This window comes from Odontesthes bonariensis, chromosome 1 (assembly GCF_027942865.1).
Source record: "Odontesthes bonariensis isolate fOdoBon6 chromosome 1, fOdoBon6.hap1, whole genome shotgun sequence".
In the NCBI taxonomy this organism is placed as follows: Eukaryota; Metazoa; Chordata; class Actinopteri; order Atheriniformes; family Atherinopsidae; genus Odontesthes; species Odontesthes bonariensis.
Window position 1 is genome coordinate 46075549 of NC_134506.1, and position 23697 is coordinate 46099245.

The 23697-nt window shown below is 43.2% G+C and overlaps 1 protein-coding gene across 3 annotated transcripts; it reads right to left on the bottom strand.

The window, feature by feature from the left end:
• Positions 1–282: 282 nt before the first annotated feature.
• LOC142382438 (uncharacterized) lies at positions 283–18953 on the bottom strand. Of its 3 annotated transcripts, none has more exons than XM_075468294.1 (8): positions 18706–18953; positions 17272–17640; positions 4363–4427; positions 4022–4171; positions 2041–3904; positions 1870–1938; positions 1615–1710; positions 283–1494 (listed from the first exon to the last, which is right to left on the bottom strand). In XM_075468294.1, the coding sequence occupies exons 1-8, from the start codon at positions 18875–18877 to the stop codon at positions 1283–1285; spliced, it is 2997 nt and encodes a 998-aa protein (XP_075324409.1). In that variant the 5' UTR covers positions 18878–18953; the 3' UTR covers positions 283–1282. The 3 variants fall into 3 exon arrangements, with proteins under 3 accessions (XP_075324409.1, XP_075324400.1, XP_075324419.1); XM_075468285.1 differs by having other exon boundaries at positions 1837–1938; XM_075468304.1 differs by lacking the exons at positions 283–1494; positions 1615–1710; positions 1870–1938; ... (1 more) ...; positions 4022–4171; positions 4363–4427 and adding an exon at positions 13233–14052.
• Between the last annotated feature and the right edge of the window lie 4744 nt (positions 18954–23697).

A 23697-nucleotide genomic window follows, 5' to 3' on the forward strand; every position in this document is an offset into this window, starting at 1 on the left:
GATTTAAAAAAAATTTATTGGCAAATACAAAAGGCATATTTGATGGATGAAACTGAGTTTGCATAAAATGAAAACGTTATTTACATTGATTTTTCTTTGGAACTTCGTGTTATAAAACAGAAAAAGAATGACTTTAGTCCACACTTTGCCTGTACAAAATGACACTGGTCCTCTGTTGAATGGTATTGAACGATACTTAACCTGTTAAGTTTTTGTTTAACGGTTTGTATTCAACAAAACTCAGAAAGAAGTGCAAAAATGCAGAACAGTTTATATGTTAGGCCAAAGTTTATTTGAAGTGCTTTGAAATACATACATCACAAACTCCTAAACTGAGAGTTTCTCACTTGCTTTTGCTGCACTCCTAACGACGGAAATGGCTTTCCACATAATAAACTATCAAGACAGCTTATCACATGAAAAATCTCATAAGCTCACTATAAGAGCCCCCCTCGCGGTAATACAGACTTTCCACCCTCAGTGATGAGTGCTGTTAGACAATAATTGCTCAATAAATAAATGACAGTACAATAAATAAAATATATAAATGTTTGTAGCAACAATTATAGTTAAATGTGAGTTATCAAAAACAGTTGTTTCAATATTATGGCAATGATGCAATGTTTACATGAACTACTAATGAATAAGCCAGGTAAAAAAAAAAAAAGCAGTGAAAAGAACAGTGAAAGAATTAGCTGTAGCCAACTACAACAGCTCACATGTTAAATTCAGTACACTGATGCTCCGTTTACATGGACTACCAACATTGTGACCCTTTCCCTGATGCTCCGTAATGCGAGCTCCCAGTATTCAGGCACACAACACTGATACTCCATAATGCGAGCTCCCAGTATTCAGGCACACAACACTGATACTCTATAATGCGAGCTCCCAGTATTCAGGCACACAACACTGATACTCCATAATGCGAGCTCCCAGTATTCAGGCACACAACACTGATACTCCATAATGCCAGCTCCCAGTATTCAGGCACACAACACTGATACTCCATAATGCCAGCTCCCAGTATTCAGGCACACAACACTGATACTCCATAATGCGAGCTCCCAGTATTCAGGCACACAACACTGATACTCTATAATGCGAGCTCCCAGTATTCAGGCACACAACACTGATACTCCATAATGCGAGCTCCCAGTATTCAGGCACACAACACTGATACTCCATAATGCCAGCTCCCAGTATCCAGGTGGTTAACGTTGATGGGCCATAATGTGAGGTGTCAGGATTCTGGCTCCAAGCATTACTGGTCTTATCGTAGTTACCACAAAGTCCTCTTCATAGCTGTAATTTTGTTATGCACAAAGTATTTCACTGCTTTCCAGTCTCTTCCATTATCCCTTAGGGTCTGATTGTCATTTAGGCATCTTTGACAGTCCACTTTTCCAGGGATCTTCATTTCCTTCAGGAAGTCCTTGAAATGTTGTTCAATGACTTCTCTCTCAGTCTTTGACCACGGCCTTTTGGATTTCCCTGTAAGTAAATGAAGAAAGTGATTTTTATTAATACATTTATTCATTTTCTAACTGCAAATCTGGTCAACAAAGATATTCCATGTAGACAATATTCCTTAGAGTGAATGGAATAACATACCCTTTTTACTGAATGGCAATGATGATTTTTTAAAGCCCCCAGTTGCCTTTCTTGATGTAGCAGTGCTCCCTTCACAGTGTCCATCCTCTGAAGTTTCTGAAAACACATAGCAATAAAATGTTTACATGAGATTCAAGTGATTTAACAATAATAATTAATAGTTAATAATAATAATGATAATAATTTAAAAACACTGTGTTTAGTGGCCAGATTTTTCTTTACCATTACTACAGCGCATATAGTGGAAAAATTTACCTTTTTGATTTCTGGTAGCAGTCCCCTCAGATTGGACATCTGCGTCTGAGTTGCTGGACTCCTCTTCAGCTGCAACAAAATGTTAAGTAAATACTTAAACACATTTTATTTTTCAACAAAGTATCCAATTTTCTTTATTTAATAAAAAAATAAAAGAAATCCTTTACTTACAGTTGATGTTTGGTGTTATGTCTTCCAGGGATTTTCCTTTGAATTTACCCATTCCATCTTGCAGAGCAAAAAGAAGTCTACTGACTTTTGCCATTTGGAGTGTTTCTTCAGGCAGTCTGTAAAACTCCCTATGGACCTCAATGTCATGTCCCATGAAAGTTGCCAGCTGGTCTAGTTCATGGGTTTGCAAGTTTAAGAGCTGTGAAACCGTGGCTACATGCCTTCTTAGTTTGGTTGATGTGAGATTTCCTGGGTGTTTTGCTCCACAGCTCTCAGAAAACCGTTTTAAGCAGTCATATCCACGAATACTCTCTTGGGATCCATAAAATGGACGGGCAAAAATGTAGGGATTGGTTGGGGAAATCCCAACCTCTTCTCTAGTTTTAATCAGAAGTTCTACAGACTCTTTTATACTTGTCTGGAACAGCACAGGTACTCTGCGGCCCCTTTTCCCCCGTACCTCTACCCTGATGAGATTCTCACATAGTTTTTTTTCAAACGGTGAAAGGCTCTCCAAAACTTCATCATGCATGCTGTGTTTGTTCCTCTGTAAGTATGTGTTGAGTTCCATTCTCGAAACTTCTCCTTCACGGCGGCGATTGAACAGGATTAACTGTGCCAGAGTGACTTGAGAGAGCGCACTCCATGATTTTTGTGATGGTTGATCAATAAGATTGTTTTTGTGGACCTCCTCAAGGCATTTCAGGTGGTCCTGGAGCTTTTTGATGTCTTCAGACAAAGGCAGTATTTGGGGGCTGTTCCATTTCTTCTGGTAAAAGGTTTTCAGGGCATTGGATGATACATGTGTCGTCCATTCCAGTTCAATCAGCTTAATAAATTGCTCTGCTTTTGACTTTAAGTCATTGTCCCCTTGACGCAGAGCCTCTCCTTGCAAAATGTACGACACTTTCACAAGAGAATGGCGCAGTTTGAGTGCTGTTGAGGGCACTGAGAATCTGTTGGATAACTCATTAAACCCAGTCATCTGTTTTACAGCCTCAAGGACTGTGTTGAATTTTCCCGGGCAGATCAAGTCCTTCAAAAAGACAATGTCCTTGTCGATGTTTCTGGCCATCAGAACAAGTCTGGCAAGTTCCCTCATCTTGTTTCTGATGTCTGCACGGTGTCGTCCAACTTCTCCATTTTTGAGGAACATTCTCTCTCCCAGTGAAACAATAAGGGTGTCAGCCTTTACTAACTGGGTTACATTGTCGCACGTCATATCCTGGAAAACCGTTTTAAGTCCAGTGGAAATTGCAGTATCTGTGGGTAACATCAGGGAACAACTTGCCTGAACTCTTCTTATCACCGGTCCATCTTCTTTCACTTGGAGTCTGCAACGTCTGTGGTGTCTCCAGAGATCTGTCTTTATATACATGGCAAAGCAAAACTTGCAAGGCAGGTAGTCTGTTGCAGCTGATGGATAGGTTGCTTGCCTTTTAGGTATGATTTGTCCTTTCCCAGAGGACAGGACAGAACAGTTGTGGTGATAGTTTCCCATGTTTCTTACTTTGGTCATAAGCAAGCAGTGCATTGGCGATCCTTCCTTGTGTGCAAGTGCCTTGGCCACATCAGGTTTATCTGAATGCTTCTGCTTCAGATGTCTTGTGATTTTTGTGTAAGACTTCTCACAGTAAAGGCAATAATTCCTCTTATAGATACGTTGGTGTGCAGTGTTTGAAGACATTTTCACTGTGATGCTATGTTGTTGAGGTTTACTGCCATATGAATTCTGTTCAGTTTTACAAGATGGTTTTCCATGGATTACTTCATTTTCTGGCATTTCTTCTTCTGATGATTGTTGATCCTCAACTTCTTCTTCATCTGACATTTCCAGAGAAAGGGAAACCTTTTCCTCGATGGTCTTAAATAAAGAAAATGTAACTTATTTATTACTTTGAAAATAATAAGATAATATCCATATCCATAACAAAGTTACGAATGTCTTCACCACTGCTTATATAATTAAACTCTTACTTACCATTTCACACTCAGAAAATTCCTCTCCTGTGGGAAAAGATGGAGGCAACAGGTTACTGCCAGTAATCTCAGCCTGATTGCTGACAATACTCTCTGCAATGTCCATTTCATCTGGTGTTTCGGGACAGCGATTTGCTGTATTGGTTCCATCCTGTAACAAGAACAACAACAACAGAAAGTAGTGGATAAATTCATACTGCTTATCGAGTAACAGTAAAGAAAGTAAAGAAATGTAGGCATTGGAATGAACAGTAAGACAAAATCTCTACGTGGAAAAATCTTTAGTGTCTTACAGATAATAAACTTTATATTGCCCAACCCTACTTGAAAACAATTACTCACTTTATTTTGATTGTCATTCCCAGTGTTGTTCGTGGTTCCAGTATAATCAGACTGATGTGTGAAACCTGTATATAAATCAAGATATGTTTAATTCAATTCAAATTCAATTCAAATTCAATTCAAAAATACTTTATTTATCCCAGAGGGAAATTAAATGTTGATGTAGCTCAATTAAATCAAAGAGTTATTATAGATGCTGATGGCTGTGGGCAGGAAAGATTTCCTGTAGCGGTCCGTTTTGCATCCAAACTGAAGAAGCCTTTGACTGAAGAGACTCTGTTTTCTGATAACAGTCTCGTGGAGAGGATGTTCAGGGTTGTCCATAATTCTCTTGATTTTATGCAAAATCCCTCTTTGCATTATTGTCTCCAGAGGTTCCACAGTCGTCCCCAGAACAGAACCAGCCTTCTTTATCAGGTTGTTGAGTCTTTTTAGGTCCCTGGTTCTGATGCTGCTGCCCCAACAGATGACGCAAGAGGAAATGACGCTCTCAACAACAGACTTGTAGAAGATCTGCAACATCTTGTTGCAAACCTTGAAGGACCTTAGCTTCCTCAAGAAGTACAGTCTCCTCTGTCCTTTCTTGTAGATGGCTTCACTGTTGTGTCTCCAGTCCAGTCTGTTGTCCACATGAACACCAAGGTATTTATATTCCTCAACCACCTTCACTTCTTCTCCCATGATGGAAACAGGGTTTGATCTGACCCTGTTTCTCCTGAAATCTACAATCATCTCCTTTGTTTTGTTAACATTCAAGATGAGATGATTGTTCCCACACCATGCCACAAAGCGGTCCACCAGCTCTCTGTACTCAGCTTCTTGTCCATCTCTGATACAGCCGACAACTGCAGAGTCATCTGAATATTTCTGTAGATGACAGGAGTCTGACTTGTACTGGAAGTCTGAAGTGTACAGAGTGAAAAGGAATGGTGAGAGTACAGTCCCCTGTGGTGCTCCTGTGCTGCTGATCACCTGGTTAGACACACAATTCTTCAGTCTGACAAACTGTGGTCTGTTTGTCAGGTAGTCATTAATCCAGGTGATTGTTGAGGCCTCCACCTGAGTCTTCTGGAGTTTCAGACGAAGCAGATCAGGCTGGATTGTGTTAAATGCACTGGAGAAATCAAAGAACATGATCCTCACAGTGCTGCCTGCTTTGTCCAGATGACAGTGGGTTTGTTGAAGCAGGTGTATGATAGCGTCTTCAACTCCAACTCCATGGCGATAAGCAAACTGCAGGGGGTCCTGATATGTGCTGGTTTGCTTACACAGGTGGGTCAACAGGAGTCTCTCCAGGACCTTCATGATGTGGGATGTCAGGGCAACAGGTCTGTAGTCATTGATGTCTGAGGGGTGAGTTTTCTTTGGTACCGGAACCAGACAGGATGTCTTCCACAACAGTGGTACCTTCTCTTGGGTCAAGCTAAGGTTGAAAAGGTGTTGCAGAATCCCACAGAGCTGCTCTGCACAGGCCTTCAGGACTCGGGGGCTGACACCATCTGGACCTGCAGCCTTGTTCCGGTTCAGTCTCTCCAACTGCCTCTTCACCTGACTTCTAGAAACAGAAAAGTGGGAGGGGGAGGCAAAGGGGACAGCAGCATCTCCTGATTGGGTTGAAGACAAACTAGTGGAAGCAGAGGAATCCATGACTGAGGTGGAGGTGGAGATGTGACAGGAAAGCTGTGGGTCAGAGGAGGGTGGGATGTCTCTTTGGCTGGGAACAGGATGGGAGGATGGTGAGCTTGTTCCTGAACTGAACCTGTTGAAGAATGTGTTCAGCTCATTTGCTCTGTCCAGACTCCCATCCATCTGATCCTCCCTCTGCTTGAGGCCTGTGATCTTCTTCATTCCTGACCACACATCTCTGATATTGTTCCTCTGCAGTTTACTCTCAAGCTTCTTTCTATACACCTCCTTGCTCTCTCTGATCTTGACTTTGAGCTGCTTCTGTATACTCCTCAGTAACTCCCTGTCTCGCTCCCTAAAGGCTCTTTTTTTCCTGTTCAATAGTTCCTTTAGCTCACTGGTGATCCAGGGTTTGTTATTAGGGAAGCATCTCACTGTTCTGGTGGGGATGGTGTTGTCCACACAGAAGTTTATATAGTCAGTCACACACTCAGTCATGGCATTAATGTCCTCTCCATGTGGCTTACAAAGAGAAACCCAATCGGTTGCATCAAAACAACCCTGTAAGGCTTCTTCAGCTTCCTCTGACCACTTTCTAACAGTCCTTTTTGTGACAGGTAGTCTCTGGACAAGGGGTTTATATGCTGAACAGAGAAAAACAAGGTTGTGATCTGATTTTCCCAGGGGAGGTCTTGATTTGGAAATGTATGAATCCTTGACATTTGTGTAAAACAAATCCAATGTCTTGTTTTCTCTGGTAGAGCAGCTGACAAACTGTTGAAAATTAATCAATTTCCATGAAAGTGATTTAAGACTGTGTTTCTCACTCTTTGTAAGGTAAACAAGCTTTCAGTATGAGGCCTTGTCTGTTTCATTTCCGACCGTAGCTACATTATGTGTCAATCAAAACATATTTCAGCAAAAACTCAACATCTAACTAGAGGCAACATGTAGCTCACTGTGCGTTTTAACTTTTGCAGGGACTGTGAACTCCTTGATTCATCCAGAATAAGTAACATTTTTCTTGTGTACCAAGCTGCTTTTTGCTATATTTTGACTGCTAAGTAGGCTTGCTGCTGGTTTGGTTTCACTGTGTGATAACAACCCCCATTGAAACTAGTTTCAGCCAAGAGTGGCCAATATTGCCTCTTCATCCTAGAAAAGGTTGTATACCAACAGCTTAGTGACTTTCTCCTGTCTAACAATGCTTTTGATACTTTCCAATCAGGCTTTAGGCCCCACCACAGCACTGAGACAGCTCTGATCAAGGTGACAAACGACATCCGCCTGAACACAGATGCCAGTAAAGTCTCAGTCTTAGTTCTGCTTGACCTGAGTGCTGCCTTTGACACAGTTGACCATGCGATCTTATTACAGAGCTTAGAAGACTGGGTGGGAATCTCTGGTCGTGCTTTAAACTGGTTCAAGTCCTATCTGGAGGACAGGAAATATTTTGTTGAAATCGGTAACTGTGTCTCAGACCAAATGGCTATGACCTGTGGGGTTCCCCAGGGGTCAATCCTGGGACCCGTATTGTTCAATCTGTACATGCTTCCACTAGGCCAGCTAATACGCAGCTATAATGTGTCCTACCACAATTATGCAGATGACACTCAGATCTATGTGTCACTGACGGCAGGAGAACACGGTCCTATAGATACATTGTGTCGCTGCATGGAACAGATCAGTGTGTGGATGCAAAACAATTTCCTCCAGCTAAACTCAGACAGAACTGAAACCATTGTCTGTGGCCCACAGAAACAAAGAGAAAGTGTTATCAGTCACCTTGAGATTCTCTATCCGGACGCACCTAAATTCATTTTGGGGGATTTTAACCACTGCCAGAATCAAAGGAATAGTGTCTAAACCAGACTTAGAGAGACTGATCCATGCGTTTGTCTCCAGCAGGTCAGACTGCTGTAACGGCCTGCTCACTGGGCTCTAAACGGGCTATAAGACAGCTGCAGTACATCCAGAACGCTGCTGCTCGAGTCCTGACTAGAACCAGGAAATACGACCATATTAGTCCAGTGCTCAGGTCTCTGCACTGGCTTCCTGTCGCTCAGAGAATAAACTTTAAAACAGCTCTGCTTGTAGAGCTGGGCGATATGACGATATATATCGTGAGGACGATAGAAACATGTCTATCGTGACCTTTCTCCTCTATTTTTTCTATCGTGATAAACTTTTTTTCATCATTGTGCTCTCCTCGCAGTGCGTATGCTTGTGCACAGCTAGACAGCCAGCTAACAATTAAAAGGAGGTTTGACCTCTCTGCTAGACCCCCTGGCATGGCTGGCTCCTGTTCCTCCCCCAACCCGCTGGTGAGCACCCCCCCCTGCAACCCCCGCTACTGGTATGAGGAGGGGGGACCAGACCCCACCTTCTGGAATATCCCCACGCCCCCACTCCACCTCTGGGGCCGACCAGGACTGCCCGCTCTCCATCAGCAGGGCTGATGTCTACCGCTCTTTCAAGCGGATCAACCCACGGAAGGCGGCTGGACCAGATGGCATCCCGGGACGTGTCCTGAAGGCTTGTGCTTACCAGTTAGCGGAGGTATTTACAGACATTTTTAACCTGTCTCTTTCCCTCAGCTCCGTCCCCACCTGCTTTAAAACCAGCACCAGCATTCCCATCCCCAAGCAGCAGAAGGTGACCAGCCTAAATGACTGGCGCCCCATAGCCCTCACTCCCATTGTCAGCAAGTGCTTTGAGAGCCTGGTCAAAGGACTCAGATGCCCCATGCTTCCCCCCACCCTCGATCCCTTGCAGTTCGCTTACAGAGCCAACAGGAGCACAGAAGATGCCATCACCCACGTCCTCCACACGGCCCTCTCCCACCTAGAGGGCAGGGGCACCTATGTGAGGATGCTGTTTGTGGACTACAGCTCCGCATTTAATACCATAATTCCCTCCAGGCTAGATGGCAAGCTCCGGGACCTGGGCCTGAACACACCACTGTGCGACTGGATCCTGGACTTCCTGACAGACCGCCCCCAGTCGGTGAGAGTGCCTGGTCGGACCTCCTCCAGACTGAGTCTCAGCATTGGGGCACCACAGGGCTGTGTCCTCGGCCCTCTCCTGTACTCCCTGTACACCTACGACTGCGTAGCGACACAGACATCGAACCATGTTGTGAAGTTCGCTGACGACACGGCAGTGGTGGGTCTGATTTCTGGCGGCGATGAGTCAGCCTACAGGGAGGAGGTGGCCATCTTGGAGCAGTGGTGTATGGCCAATCACCTCTCTCTGAATGTCAGCAAGACCAAAGAGATCGTGGTGGACTACAGGAAAAAGAAGGAGGAGCTACAACCAGTCACCATCATCGGCTCAGAGGTGGAGAGGGTGGACACCTTCAAATACCTTGGTGTAAACATTGAGAAGGACCTGACCTGGGACTGCCATGTGACCGCAGTTGTCAGAAAGGCCCAACAGCGCCTGTATGGACTCAGGCGCCTCAAGCAATTCGGCCTGACACCCAACACCATCAGGGACTTCTCCAGAGGCACAGTAGAGAGCCTCTTGACAGGCAGCTTCACATCCTGGTACGGCAGCTGCACGGACAGAAACCGCAAGGCGTTGAGGAGGGTTGTTCGCACTGCCAAGAACATCACCGGGTGTGAGCTGCCCAGTCTGGAGGACCTCTACGCCCAGCGCTGCCTGAACAAATCCCTGAGGATTATTACAGACCCCACCCACCCCCATAAAAACCTTTTTTCCCCGCTAAAATCCAAAAGGGTGAAGGGATACAAGATCCTCTCAACGCACACCAGCAGACTGAGGAACAGTTTTTTTCCCACAGGCTGTCAGACTTTTAAACAACAGTGAAAACTGATATGCTTGCCTATGTTTATTTATTTATTGTTTTAAGTGTTTTAGGTTGTTTTTATCATGTTTTATTTGTTTTTAGTATATCAGAGCTTCCAAGCGCAAAGTTTTTCACATGTATGTTCCCACAGTGCATCTAAGTGACGAAATAAAGTGAATCTGAATCTGAAGTGTATTTCGTCTCGCCTCTTCTTCTCTTCGCCTGAAACCGACGTCACGTTAGTGGTGAACGGGCCGACTCCGCCCACGTCCAGGTCATGGTTTGGGTGGAAAAGGAAATGGTACTGGTGCCGTGTCGTGTAGTGTAGTGTCGCGCTATATCGAACCGAGTAGAGTAGGGCTAGCTTGGCAGTGGAAAAGGGGCATAAGTGAACCCCTGATCCAGCAGCTTGTAGCAGCAGCTTCAGCAGCCGTAAGTTGAAGTAATGGTTTCCTGTGTGACGTTATCAGTCTCTCACATGGTTGTGGAGGAATCTTGGCCCACTCTTCTTTCCAACGCTGCTTCAGCTCATTGAGGTTTGCAGCATTGGTTCATGCTCAGATTATTTTACTTGCAATGGACAGAAATGTTTAACATCTGGTCATGAAGATTAGAAATTGATCTATATGTGATTTTAGAAGGTGATCCCCCAGATTGAGCGTAGGAACATTACCCAGATGTTAGAATTCAGGGTCTGTAAATAAAAGACAGCCTGAGAGGGAACCGGAACACAATCCAAAACAAACCACCATCACATTCTCCATGAGTTCTGTAACAGAGGCCATGTGTGAGAGGCACAGAGTGAAGCTTTTAAACTTTCTGTCTCTGCAGAACATGGTCTGTTCACAATAATGTGCACAGCCGCTGTGTTATTAATTAATTAATGTTTTTTTTTATTGTCCTCTTATTGTTTCTACTGTGTAGATGTGTTGGTATCTAATAAAGTTGAACAGATTTAATGATAAAACTGGAGTTTTAAGATGCAGCTGCAGCTGGATGTGTCACACCGTCAGATGTCCGGCTGCTTGGTTCTGCTGGACCAGAGGTCCGTAAAATGAGCCGAGTTATGCGTGGAGACTGCATCCGTACAGAGAAGTGGAAAAAAAACTTTGTTTTTCAAGAAAATTTGTGAGTAATCGTGATCTCAATGCAGATTAAAAAAAAAATGCTCGTGATTATCATTGCAGGCCTTGACGACGCTGAAGTTGGCATCCGATTCACCAGCCTCCGATTCGCGAATTAAAGGGATGGGCATAAAGGGCCATTTCACTGCTTCTTTTTTGCATTGTGATCACCCTAAACTAGGTCCTGTATGGAAACTACAATGATTAGACTGCTCAAATCTGAATGGAATTATTCTAAAGAGGTTGTAGATTCATTAAAACCTTGTTTGGGATTTGAGAAACCTTTTTCTGATTTGTGAAAATGCAGAACAGGGCCATTTCATATGGAATAGGGTATATTACTGGTTGAACTATGGGATGTCTGATGCAGGCAACAATAAAGGCTCTGGAAGTAGTCAGAAAAATTACAAGGATTGAAGCGGTGGTAGAGGTTGACCACGGGCAGATGGAAGACAGGTAAGAGAAGTCATTGTTTCGAAATAAAAGAACATGAGAATAAAGTCAACAAGTGGAGATCCTCATGGAAATTAAAATGAACATGGAGAGGCGAGGAATTTTGGGACAAAGAAAGGTTTCACAAATTCTAAAGTGTGTTTGATATCATTTATATCATGTAGTGAATAATTGAATTATTTTTCATACAGGTTCTGATTTTGGATGGTCCAAATATGAGAAAGAATGCTCAGATGACCTTTTTGAATTTTCAATGACAAATAAAGTTTTCAGAAATCATAAAATGTGTTTTAAAGCCTCTAGCCTATAGCCTCTTTAGAATAATTCCATCCAGATTTGAGCAGTGTAACTATTGTAGTTTCCATACAGGACCTTGTTTTGGCCGATCAAAATGCAAAAAATGCAGGGAAATAACCCTTTATAACCATCCCTTTAATTTGCGAATCGGAGGCTGATGAATCAGATGCCAACTTCAGCGTCGTCAGGCCTTGAGCGGAGGATGTAAAGTGGATGGGTTAAAAGCAGAGGACAAATTTCGTGTATTCCTAAATGATCAGTTCTTATCCTGCTCGACCTATCGGCTGCGTTTGACACTATCAACGATTGCATCCTTCTGTTCATACTCTCCAGCGTGGGCATCACAGGGAGAGCACACTCCTGGTTTTAATCACACCTCACTGGTCGGTCATTCAAAGTATATTGACATATTGCTTATTTTATGCATGTGAGACAGCGAGAGGAGACAACCTTCATAAGCAAACAGTAATAGAAGACCTACCCGCTTTTATTTTGTAGAAGTCTGTTGCTCACAGGCTTTTATTCTGTAAAAGTCTGCTGCTGTCTGCTGTGGAACAGGAAAAGAAAGTAATCGGCGGATCCACCAAACATGGAGAAGGGTACGGAACTTTTACTCGGCCATTTTCATTTTAAAGTTCTTCCAGACGGCGGAGTCGACAGAACCAAAGTCATCTGTAAACTCTGCCAATATGCCGCCCGTTGATTGGATGCGAGACTCCGGTTCTTTTCACAGATTTTTATTAACGCCATATCAACACCGTAGAACTAAATGTTTGAGTAAACAAAGTAAAAGACAACATTAGTTGTTGTAATCATTAAAGAAATAGCATTCTTAGCATTGTCGCTGGTACCGGGAGTAGGTCGTTTAGGCCAGGCTACCTGAGCAGCTGAAATCTTTATTATTGTACATTCGTTATTATAAGATATAAGTCAGCTCTACTGGTCTGTCTGGGTAGCCTACATATCGATGGTAAATTATTTAATAACCAACTTTAGTGTGGAAACGTTTTTTTTATTTAATAAATGGTGATTTATAAATTCATGAAATTGTGGAAATAATCATCCGCATTGCCACATTCATTGGACAATAATGCTGTAATTATTTAGAAGCCCGTTAGATTGGCGCGGTTTGTGAGAATTAAAATAGTGATTTATAAGATAAGCATGCATTGTCATCGAAAGGGTGACTGATCTGAAACACCACATTCGTTGGACAATAGGCCTAATTATTAATAATAATTCGTTATTTAGAAGCCCGTTTGCGAGATGGGACGTGGTTGATACACGTGAACACAAATTCACTAAATATGTGTTTATTTTACAGTTATTCGTAGGCCTATATATTCTGCTTCAATTGTATTTTATTTGAAATATTACTGTCATACAATTATGTTTGGACGAATAGTAAATTGTTGTTTAGGTTGAGTACAAGGGGAATTCCCCTAAGATGGGACGTGGCCTTTGGTTTTTTTTATGCCCCTACCTGCTCTGCATCCAACAGGCTAATTCGATAAAGTGAATATAAAAGGAATATGAAAGGAAAACAGCACCATATCAACCAAAATCAACACTTTATTTATCCCAAGTAAGGAAAGAAAAGGCACAAAGTGTAGGGAGCCCTAGGCTGTACAGGCACACACACACACGGCTACTCCACGTCATCACTCACTCTGACGTCACCCCGGAGGAATGATGGCGGCACGTGGTCCATGCTGACAACAAAGTTCAGATCCTTGGGTTCACATGGTCTCGTCCTCTGCCGACGACGATTCGCTGCCCTTGCCAAGTTCAGCGGCTTGGAGAGTGCAGGACAATGCACACCCTCCTGGACTTCATCGAGCAACACCTCTTGAACGATGACCGCTGCCGACTTGAACAAGTCTCTCGTCGCCTCCGCCTTCACGCGGGCTGCGACTTTGGCGGCTGTGGCAGCGCCGGGATTGGGTCCATGGTTGTGCGGGTATTGGCCTGCTTCAAACACACCATCACGCTGCAACACTTTGGCTCTGCATGCTGCGCCGTTTGGACGGGCAGTACATCTCCAGGTGACGGAGCTGGATCTAGTATGGTGAACACCAAAACGGTAGCCGGAGTTGTCTATCAGCTGCGGACGTCCTCTCTTTGTCCCACACTCGACAACTTCGTAAGTTGGCGCCACTGGATGGTCGTCCAACACTGTGTCTTCCACAACCGTCTCTTGTAGGGACTCCTCTATGGACTCGTTGTTCCCTGTCCGGGATGGGACTGGCGAAGGCATGGATGCGGGGGGTTGGTCTTCGATGACAGAGGATCGGTCTGTGGCGTTCGTGTCACGGCACGGGGCGCAGGTCCGCTGTACGTTTGATCTCTGCATCTGTCTGTAGAGGTCTTGCGATACACCTTTAGCGTGAAGAAAATAAAAACAATTAATACAGTGCATACATGCTTTGACTTTAGGCCAACACTTCATGTGATGTTAATTTACAACCCTGATCCCACCACAGCAGAACAACAGAATGAAACACTTACCGGTATCACACAGCCTGTGTTGCCACCCAGAGCACAGGTGACACACCAGTGTCTGTTGTCTTCTCGTTACTGCAGAGTCGCACACTATGCAGGAAACCGTTGTCGAATGAATGAAGTAATTCTTTGACCAAGGGTGCTTTTAAAGCCATTGTCGTGGGGGCGGGGGCGGAGGGTGGGGGGATGGCTTAGAAGGTGTGAAACCATTTGCATCCTAACACACCTGACACAAATATGGAAATGCCTTCACCTACATTTTGCAGCTATGAAGGAAATAATAGACTTTATTTTTTTAAGCTACAAGTTGCTTATCTGACATGGCATTAATGCATTTCCCCCCTCACATTCTCGTCGCAACTGTATCTTCACCGTTGGCTGTTGCCTACTGAATCTCCTATATATATATATATTTCCACACTAAAGTTGGTTATTAAATAATTTACCATAGATATGTAGGCTACCCAGACAGACCAGTAGAGCTGACTTATATCTTATAATAACGAATGTACAATAATAAAGATTTCAGCTGCTCAGGTAGCCTGGCCTAATCGACTGCTCCCTGTGGCCTAAACGACTCCTCTGTCGGCCTAAACGACCTGTATCCCTGGTACCAATAAATAATCAAAGTAATACTGGCCACTTTATCTGCTTCTCAACCAGCGGCAGAGTCATTCCCCAGAGGCAATCTGCAGGGTCAGAACTAGGATTCTTTAACTTCCACTTCTCCTCTGCATCACATTCACACAGTTACAGCAAACACCACCAAGCATGGAGGAATAAAATAAAGAGAAACTAGCAGCTAACATCACCGCTACAGGTGTGAAGCTAACGGAGCCAACCGGCACTACTTCCTGTTTTACTGGTTTCAACATAAAAGCACGTATTTCAAAATAAATTTTTAAAAAACTCCTGCATTTACAGCCAAGTTGAATTTTCTCATCATTGTAGTAGTTCCAGTCTAAAATATCACTTAAAGGCAAAACACACAACTGATAGCAGCAAGTCATTCAAGGAAACAGACAGTGGAGCGAGGCTTCTACATAAAAACTACAGAAAGATGCTGATGTTAAAAGTGTGTTTGCACAACAAATGTTATGGCACTTTCATTCATATGGCAGCACATTTAAAATAAAGCTAAATGCTAAAAGCTATACGCTACTTTTGGATTCATTTTTGCACATGGTGCTGGTTTTGAGTCTGTTTTCTGTGATGCGGCTGTAACATGTAAAACCCCCTGTGGTGATGAATAACGTCTTGCTGATTCATTATTAAAGTTTTAAATAGTGTTGCACCGATACCGATACCAGTATCGGGCGGGGCCCTGATCGGCACTAAAATGGTGGTATCGGTGAGTACCAACAAATAGGGCGCCGATACCATTTCCGATACTTGTATGACACTTGAACGTCTCACGACACTCGCTACACTGTGTTGTGATCACTGTGCAGCTATCGCTATTGGCCTGCTCCAGACCAATGAGAGCGGGCCAATAGCTGCTCTTAACCAATGCCGGGGCAGCTTTATCTATGTGTGAGGAGCAAGACGTCTGGCGACACGGCACTCTGTCAGCTGGGGAGGGTGTCGTTGGCAGTCATCTAGAGCTGCCGGCGACGAAGTCAGCTAGCCAGGGGGAGTTTGCAGCGCGAGTGTGAGGAGGGGAGGCTGGGTGCTTCCTGTAGTCAAAACAGGGTCCACGATAGAGAGTGCTGGACCGGCATCACTCCCTGTGCGGTCCTGACAGCGCACTACCAGCCCACAGCCAGTTACCGTCTTCGCCGTCCAGCAAAGCCCCGGGGAGTTGGACGGCGGCACAAGCTCAGACCCCGGGGGAGGATCTCGCCAAGTGGGCGAGTTAAGTATTCCTCTCCTTTTAACTTCGTGTTTTAGTGTTTATGTATAGGTCGGCCTATTGTTATGTGGTATTGATTGGTGGGGTTGCGTGGGGAGGAGTGACGGGTCTGTGGTTAAACGGGCGTCATATGCTGCAGGTTAGCCGCGTGTTTTGTGGTGTGTTGACTCTGTGTGCTGTGTTTAAAGCGTGCCTTAAAGCTAGTGAAGCTAGCCTGACTTGTAGTGGGTTTTCATTCCGTGTGCTGTGTTTAAAGCGTGTCTTAAAGCTAGTGAAGCTAGCCTGACTTGTAGTGGGTTTTCATTCCGTGTGCTGTGTTTAAAGCGTGCCTTAAAGCTAGTGAAGCTAGCCTGACTTGTAATGGGTTTTCATTCCGTGTGCTGTGTTTAAAGCGTGTCTTAAAGCTAGTGAAGCTAGCCTGACTAGTAGTGGGTTTTCATTCCGTGTGCTGTGTTTAAAGCGTGTCTTAAAGCTAGTGAAGCTAGCCTGACTTGTAATGGGTTTTCATTCCGTGTGCTGTGTTTAAAGCGTGCCTTAAAGCTAGTGAAGCTAGCCTGACTTGTAGTGGGTTTTCATTCCGTGTGCTGTGTTTCAAGCGTGTCTTAAAGCTAGTGAAGCTAGCCTGACTTGTAATGGGTTTTCATTCTGTGTGCTGTGTTTAAAGCGTGCCTTAAAGCTAGTGAAGCTAGCCTGACTTGTAATGGGTTTTCTTTCCGTGTGCTGTGTTTCAAGCGTGTCTTAAAGCTAGTGAAGCTAGCCTGACTTGTAGTGGGTTTTCATTCCGTGTGCTGTGTTTAAAGCGTGTCTTAAAGCTAGTGAAGCTAGCCTGAATTGTAATGGGTTTTCATTCCGTGTGCTGTGTTTAAAGCGTGTCTTAAAGCTAGTGAAGCTAGCCTGACTTGTAGTGGGTTTTCATTCAGTGTGCTGTGTTAAGGGTTAGTCTGTCGTGTGTGTCGCGACCAAGGAAGCCTGCGTTCCCAATCCTTCTCTCTCTCCATTAGATCGGAGCCCCCCACCCCATGTGTTTTATGAACTTGTAAACTAATAAAGATTTAACATTTTACATCCAAGTAGTATGCAGCTCTTCATATTTATTTATATATATATATATATATATATATATATATATATTAATTTTTATTTTTTTTCAAACAGAGTGGTATCGGTATCGGCCGATACTGCACAGCCAGGTATCGGGGCCAAAAAATGGTATCGGTGCAACACTAGTTTTAAAGATGCTTTACCTTTCGCGGTGTTACGGTGACTTTCTGACATGGAAGAGTTGTCTCCATCGTTACTGTGACGCCTCTTCTTTGGCCTCAGCTCTGCATTTCCAGTTGATTCACGCCCACTTCCTTCCTGATCTTGGCTCTGATCTTGGAGCTGGACATTTGTTGGTTCTGCTTCACTACGGTCACTTTCCTCATAAGTTAGGGTCACCGTAGGGTTATCATTCTCCTGCTTCAGTAAGAGCTGCTGTTCCTCATGACTGGTGCAGACTTCCACCGGTTCCTCTTTAATCTGTGGAGGTTCTGGTTCCTCCTGGTCCAGACTGGAGTCCTTCTCAAGGTTAACAGGAATCTCTTCCTCACAGAGATAATACTGTGGGAGCTCTGGAAAGACAAAAGGTCACAAGGAAATGGTTATTTACACCATCACTAAATAACAAAGACTGTGGTTATAAGTAATAAAAAGAGTTCCACAGATATGAGGATGAAACTTAATGTGAATGAGACTAATTATTTAGGTGCACAGATACGAGAAAGTCTCAAGTTTTAACACTCTTAACAGCAGAGATGCAACAATCAACTGGCTGGTGAGCAGAAACGTAGGTTTGTTAGCTTGTTTCAGATACTCAACACCTTTAGCTTGAGTCACATCAAAACAGGTTGAACATTAATCTGGCTCTAATTTAGCAATAAAATAGCATTTACGGTATTAGCAATAAAACTAATATCAATCTAACTCCAAACTAGCAATCACAAGAGCAACAAGCTAAATTAGCCTAGCATCAAATTAGCATTTTTTTTTAACCCAACCTAAGAGCAGAAGCCTCTTAAGCTAACATAGTTTAACATCAATATTAACACCAGCAGTAGCCCAGCCTAGTCATAAGCATATTTGGCAAGATCCCAATTGACCTGGCCTAATATCAAGATAGCATTAGCACGAGCTTGAGCCTAACCTAATCATAAGCGTGCAAAAAGTTTAGGGGGAATAGATAATGGAAGAAATTACAAAAAAAGAGAAATAAAAAAGGTTTGTCTTTGTTTAAACATGTTTTCCATGATAACTGAATCTGACAGAGAGGACAAAGGGTTAGAAAGGCTCAGAAGATTAGACAGAAAATATCTTTGGAAGATGTTTTTTGGTAGATTTAATCCCAAAATTCATTCACAGAAATTAATAATTTTTTTCAGCATCAACTTTTACGTCACTAATAAGAGACCTACAAACCTACAGACCTGCAAAAATAGAGCTGGATTGTGCTGGATAGAGTCAAGGATTGTTTTTATGGCGCATTTAAAAACAGTGAGCAGAGAGCAGCTTGGTGAGAGGATGTAAAAGCCGTTCAGGCTGACAGAAACAGCGGATTCAGGATGAGGCCCGTTAAAGCCCAACAGAACCGGAGCGGAGCTCAGAGCTGCAGCCCTGTTCCTCCACACAGCCTTACTTACCCACTCTGTGGAAGTTTATTTGCGGTTTCCAGCTGATATCCAGCAGTCTGCGCTGACGGCCGATCTCTTCCTCGTACTGGACGATGGTTTTCTCAAACTCTGAGAATATTTCTTCGGCGGCAGCAGTTAGTCGCTGGCTGATAAACTCTCTCAGATGCTGAACTGAAGACATTGTTGCTGCACACACTCAGATATTCAGCTCAGACACGCTAACACACCGTCCAGCAGCGGAGTGCCACACAAAGAAAACTCTCTCTCTCTTTTTCGGGTTGTTTTTATCGCGGTTGGCAAACAACTTAAGGAAGCATTACCGCCACCAAGTGGTGAGGAGTGTGATCACATGACAATTTCCTAATTCTCTCTCTATATATAGTATATGACAATTTCCTAATTATATATATATATACACCCACACACACATCCACATATACACACATATATATACTCTTACATATTTACATATACTGTACTACATTCTATTATACAACTTATACCATTTTAAATAAAAAATAACCTCAAATCCTCTGCTTCCTGATTCTTTTTGCGATAGATAGAGAGAGAGAGAGAGATAGATAGATAGATAGATAGATAGATAGATAGATAGATAGATAGATAGATAGATAGTTAGTTACTTCATTCATCCAAATTTGGGAAATTATTGTGTTGCAGCAGCGGCGTACATTTAACAAGCAAATAGAATAAATAGAATAGAATTTGAATAGAAATAGAATAAAAATAGAGAATAAACATTTGCTATATACACATCTACAGTATGAAGAGTAGTATGAAGAATAAATCTACTATATCCAATTTCATTTTCATCCTACTAAGTAGTGATGGCAAAATGAGGCTTTTTGAAGCTTTGAATCATTTTGAACCATTGTGTCATAAAGTGGTTCACTACCCGAAGCTTCATTCAATGCCCTTGGGTGACATCTACTGGCAGCAGCGAGTGTTGCACCAAATGAAGCCCTGCGAATGTGATGCATATAATAACACTATAATAACAGTTATGTGTGTATGTGTGTTGTACATATGTGTTTGTAGTACCTCATTAAAGATTGAGTAATTTACCCATGAAGTAATAATTTAAAAACAATGTGAACATTTTTAGTTTGTCATTCATATTTTCTTTGGGAGTGTGCTTGGTGTAATAAGGAGGGTGCTTGTGTTACTTCAGGTGTTTTTATTCAAGAAAAGTAGTTTTTGACTGAAACTGCATCCTATGAATGTGTGCTTAGTAGATTGAGTGGTGATAGGGAGGAGGGGGTGACCCCCTGGGGCAGGTTTTGGAACTAAATAAAGGTAAATAATGACCACCACTAGGACTCTGTTTTTTTTGTTTTGTTGTGCTTTCCCCAGGTGGGATCCTGTAATACTGTGTGCCTCAGCAGTCAGATATCATTATGTACTCACCTTGTCTTTGTGTCAGCTGCCTATTTTTGAGGCAAATACGTGCGAAGTCGGTTATTAGAATTCATTCTTACTCATATACTACTTGTTCCTGTATAAAGAAACATGTTTAATTTGCCATGTACCAAGCCTAAGAAAAGTTCAGTAAAAAACTTGAATTAAAAAAAAAAGAAAAGTAGTTTTTGCACAGTAGAAAAGCTCAAACGGTTTATTATTATTTTTTTTTTTTAATTTCTCCAGCTTTGGAAAATACTCTGTCACAGGGAACAGAGGAGGCTGGTGTGACCAGGAACTGTTTGGCTCGAAATATTCCCACACTTGGGAACGCTTCCTCGATGGTTGCTCCATGAGAGAATAATCCAAAACTCTGAAAATCAAAAAACGAGAGCAGTTCGTAACGTATAATACGTGTAGAACGGGGACATGAACCGGGGCTTCGGCCATCTTGAATACACTGAATCGCAGCAAATGTTCAAAGCTCCGCCCATCAGCTGGAAGCAGTCAGCTGACTCGGTCTGAATGAAGCGGCGAAGTGGTTCAAACGTCATCAGTGACGTCACATGAAGCTGCTTCACCAGAACTACCCCGTCGAGTTTGAAGCGCGCTTCGGAGCTTCGCTGTTGGAGGTAACATCACTCCTACTAAGATTTCTAACTAAATTATTTCTCTGAGCCTGATAATTCCTATAATATGAAATAACATGTTCAATTGTCTCATCTTCCCCACACTCACATTTCCCTGACTGATGTTTTCCTATCATGTATGGATTTTTATTCAATCCATTATGTGCCATTCTAAGTCTTGATATAATCGTCTCTTCTCTCCTACTTCCTGCTGATCTTCTCATTTTCCCTATCTTCCGTTGTATTTTACACAACCAACGTCCTTTTCTTTCTTCCATTTTATGTTTTATAATACCCTTTTCCTCTTTTACACTCAGTCTTACATTAATACCAATCAATACTCGTTTTACACTTTGTTTAGCCATTCTATCTGCCATTTCATTTCCCTCAACTCCATATCTATTCTTCTTTTCTAATAATGATAAATCTACTCTTGCTTCAGGCATTATCCATGGTGGAACTGTAGGTAATGGAACCGTTTGACTTATATCTATTTTATCTAAATATATTTCACTAATTTTAGTGTTTACTCTCGTTCCATAACTTTTCATTTTTTTCTTTTTCCCAACCTGTTTCTAATACTTTTAAAGTTGGATGACCTTTTCTCTGTTTGACAAATAGTTTAAGGATGATTGTTCCCTTCTCATTCTTAGAGGCATTTCACCCATTTCCACCTGTAATGCTGCTGTAGGAGATGTTTTAAAGGCACCTTTACATATTCTTAAAGCCTGATATTGAATATAATTTAACTTTTGAAGATTTGTATCTGCAGCTGAATTATACACTATGCACCCATAATCCAAAATTGACCCACTGATTACCTCTCACAACACAACCTCCTTGATCCAAACCAATCTGGGTTTAAAAGTGGACACTCCACTGAAACGGCTCTGTTGGCTGCGACAGAAGCCTTAAAAGAAGCCAGAGCGACAGCTAAATCATCAGTACTTATCTTCTGTCAACCATTGTATCCTTCTGTCCGTACTCTCCAGCGGGGGCATCACAGGGAGAGCACACTCCTGGTTTTAATCACACCTCACTGGTCGGTCATTCAAAGTATCTTGGCTTGGTCACACTTCTGCGGCGCACCACCTCACCACACGGGACCCCCAAGGCTCAGTGCTGAGACCTCTTCTCTTTGCCATATACACCACCTCACTGGGCCAGATCATCCCATCACATGGCTTCTCATAACAATGTTATGCTGACGATACCCAGCTCCATCTGTCATTCCCACCTGACGACCACACGGCCTCAGATTGTCTCCCTGACATATCAAAATGGATGAAAGCCCATCACCTCCAACTGAACCTCTCTAAAACTGAACTGCTTGTCTTCCCAGCCAAACCAACCATACACCACAGCATCTGCATCCAAACTGAATCTCTATCTCTTGCTCCATCAAAGGTCAAAACTTGGGTGTCATGATTGATGACCAGCTGACCTTTAAAGATCATGTTGCCTCCATTGCTCGATCGTTCTGCTTTGCATTTCTAAACTTATGAAAGATCAGGCCGTACCTAACCCAACACGCCACCCAGCTCCTGGTGCAGGCCATGTTCTTCTCCCGCCTTGACGACTGCAACACACTCCTAACTGGTCTCCTAACAGGTCTCCTAACAGGTCTCCTAACTGGTCTCCTAACAGGTCTCCTAACAGGTCTCCTAACAGGTCTCCTAACTGGTCTCCTAACAGGTCTCCTAACAGGTCTCCTAACAGGTCTCCTAACAGGTCTCCTAACAGGTCTCCTAACTGGTCTCCTAACAGGTCTCCTAACAGGTCTCCTAACTGGTCTCCTAACAGGTCTCCTAACAGGTCTCCTAACTGGTCTCCTAACTGGTCTCCCAGCCTGTGCTGTGAAACTGCTGCGGATGGTCCAGAACATAGCGGCGCGTCTGGTCCGCTTATGTGAAGTCGCTTTTAGAAGACCTGCACTGTGCCATGGCTTATCTCAGATGAACTGCAGAGCTGAACAGAAACGGGTTAAAAAAGTCGGGTTAGAAAAGTCAAAGGTCAGCTTCTGTGAGTTGGAGATCGGGTACTTCCAGTGAACAAAGGCGTAGGGAAGTGTAGTGGCTATTCGTCCTCTTGTGTCAATAATCAAAATTAAAAAAAAAATGTCAAAACCATAGTAAACTAAATTAAATCAAATGGCCACTGAGACACCTAGGGAGTGAATTTACACAGGTAAATTTTGTCCATTGTCCAGGAAAAAAATTAGGTTTCTTTAAGTTTAATTCTCCATCCACAAGCAAACAAACAAAGAACAATGGGCCTTTGCCGCCTCTCTTGCCCTGGTAAAAAACTATTTGCCCTCCCAGGTGCCTGCTCACCTGTGACTGCCTGCTCATCTAAGTAAACTCTCCCAGTGCGCCCCAGCTAACCCGTGCTTTCAAAATAAAAGCAGAATTAAATACCCAAATTAACTCAAACAATACTAAATATCATAAACAACCAAAAAAAGTGTATTTCCCAAACTAAACCCCCAAAAGATAACTAAATAATAAGTGAGCCAAATATACAAAATAACAAATAGCTCCTACAGGAAGCATAAGCTCTCTGATAAGTGGAAGCCCACTGTCTACACTGTGGTAGCTACAAAACCTGCTTTGCATATTTGCCGGATTAGAGATCTCGGGGTCTTGTTCACGAGTGAGGGACGAATGGAACAGGAGATTGACAGATGGATCGGTGCGGCGTCTGCAGTGATGCGGGCTCTGCACCGGCCCGTCGTGGTGAAGAAGGAGCTGAGCCAGAAGGCGAAGCTCTCGATTTACCTGTCAGTCTATGTTCCTACCCTCACCCATGGTCACGAGCTGTGGGTAGTGACCGAAAGAACGAGATCGCCAATACAAGCGGCCGAAATGAGTTTCCTCTGCAGGGTGTCTGGTAATGGCCATCAAGGCCATTACCAGAGTATGAACATCTGGTTTTACCCATCAAGGTAAAACCATTC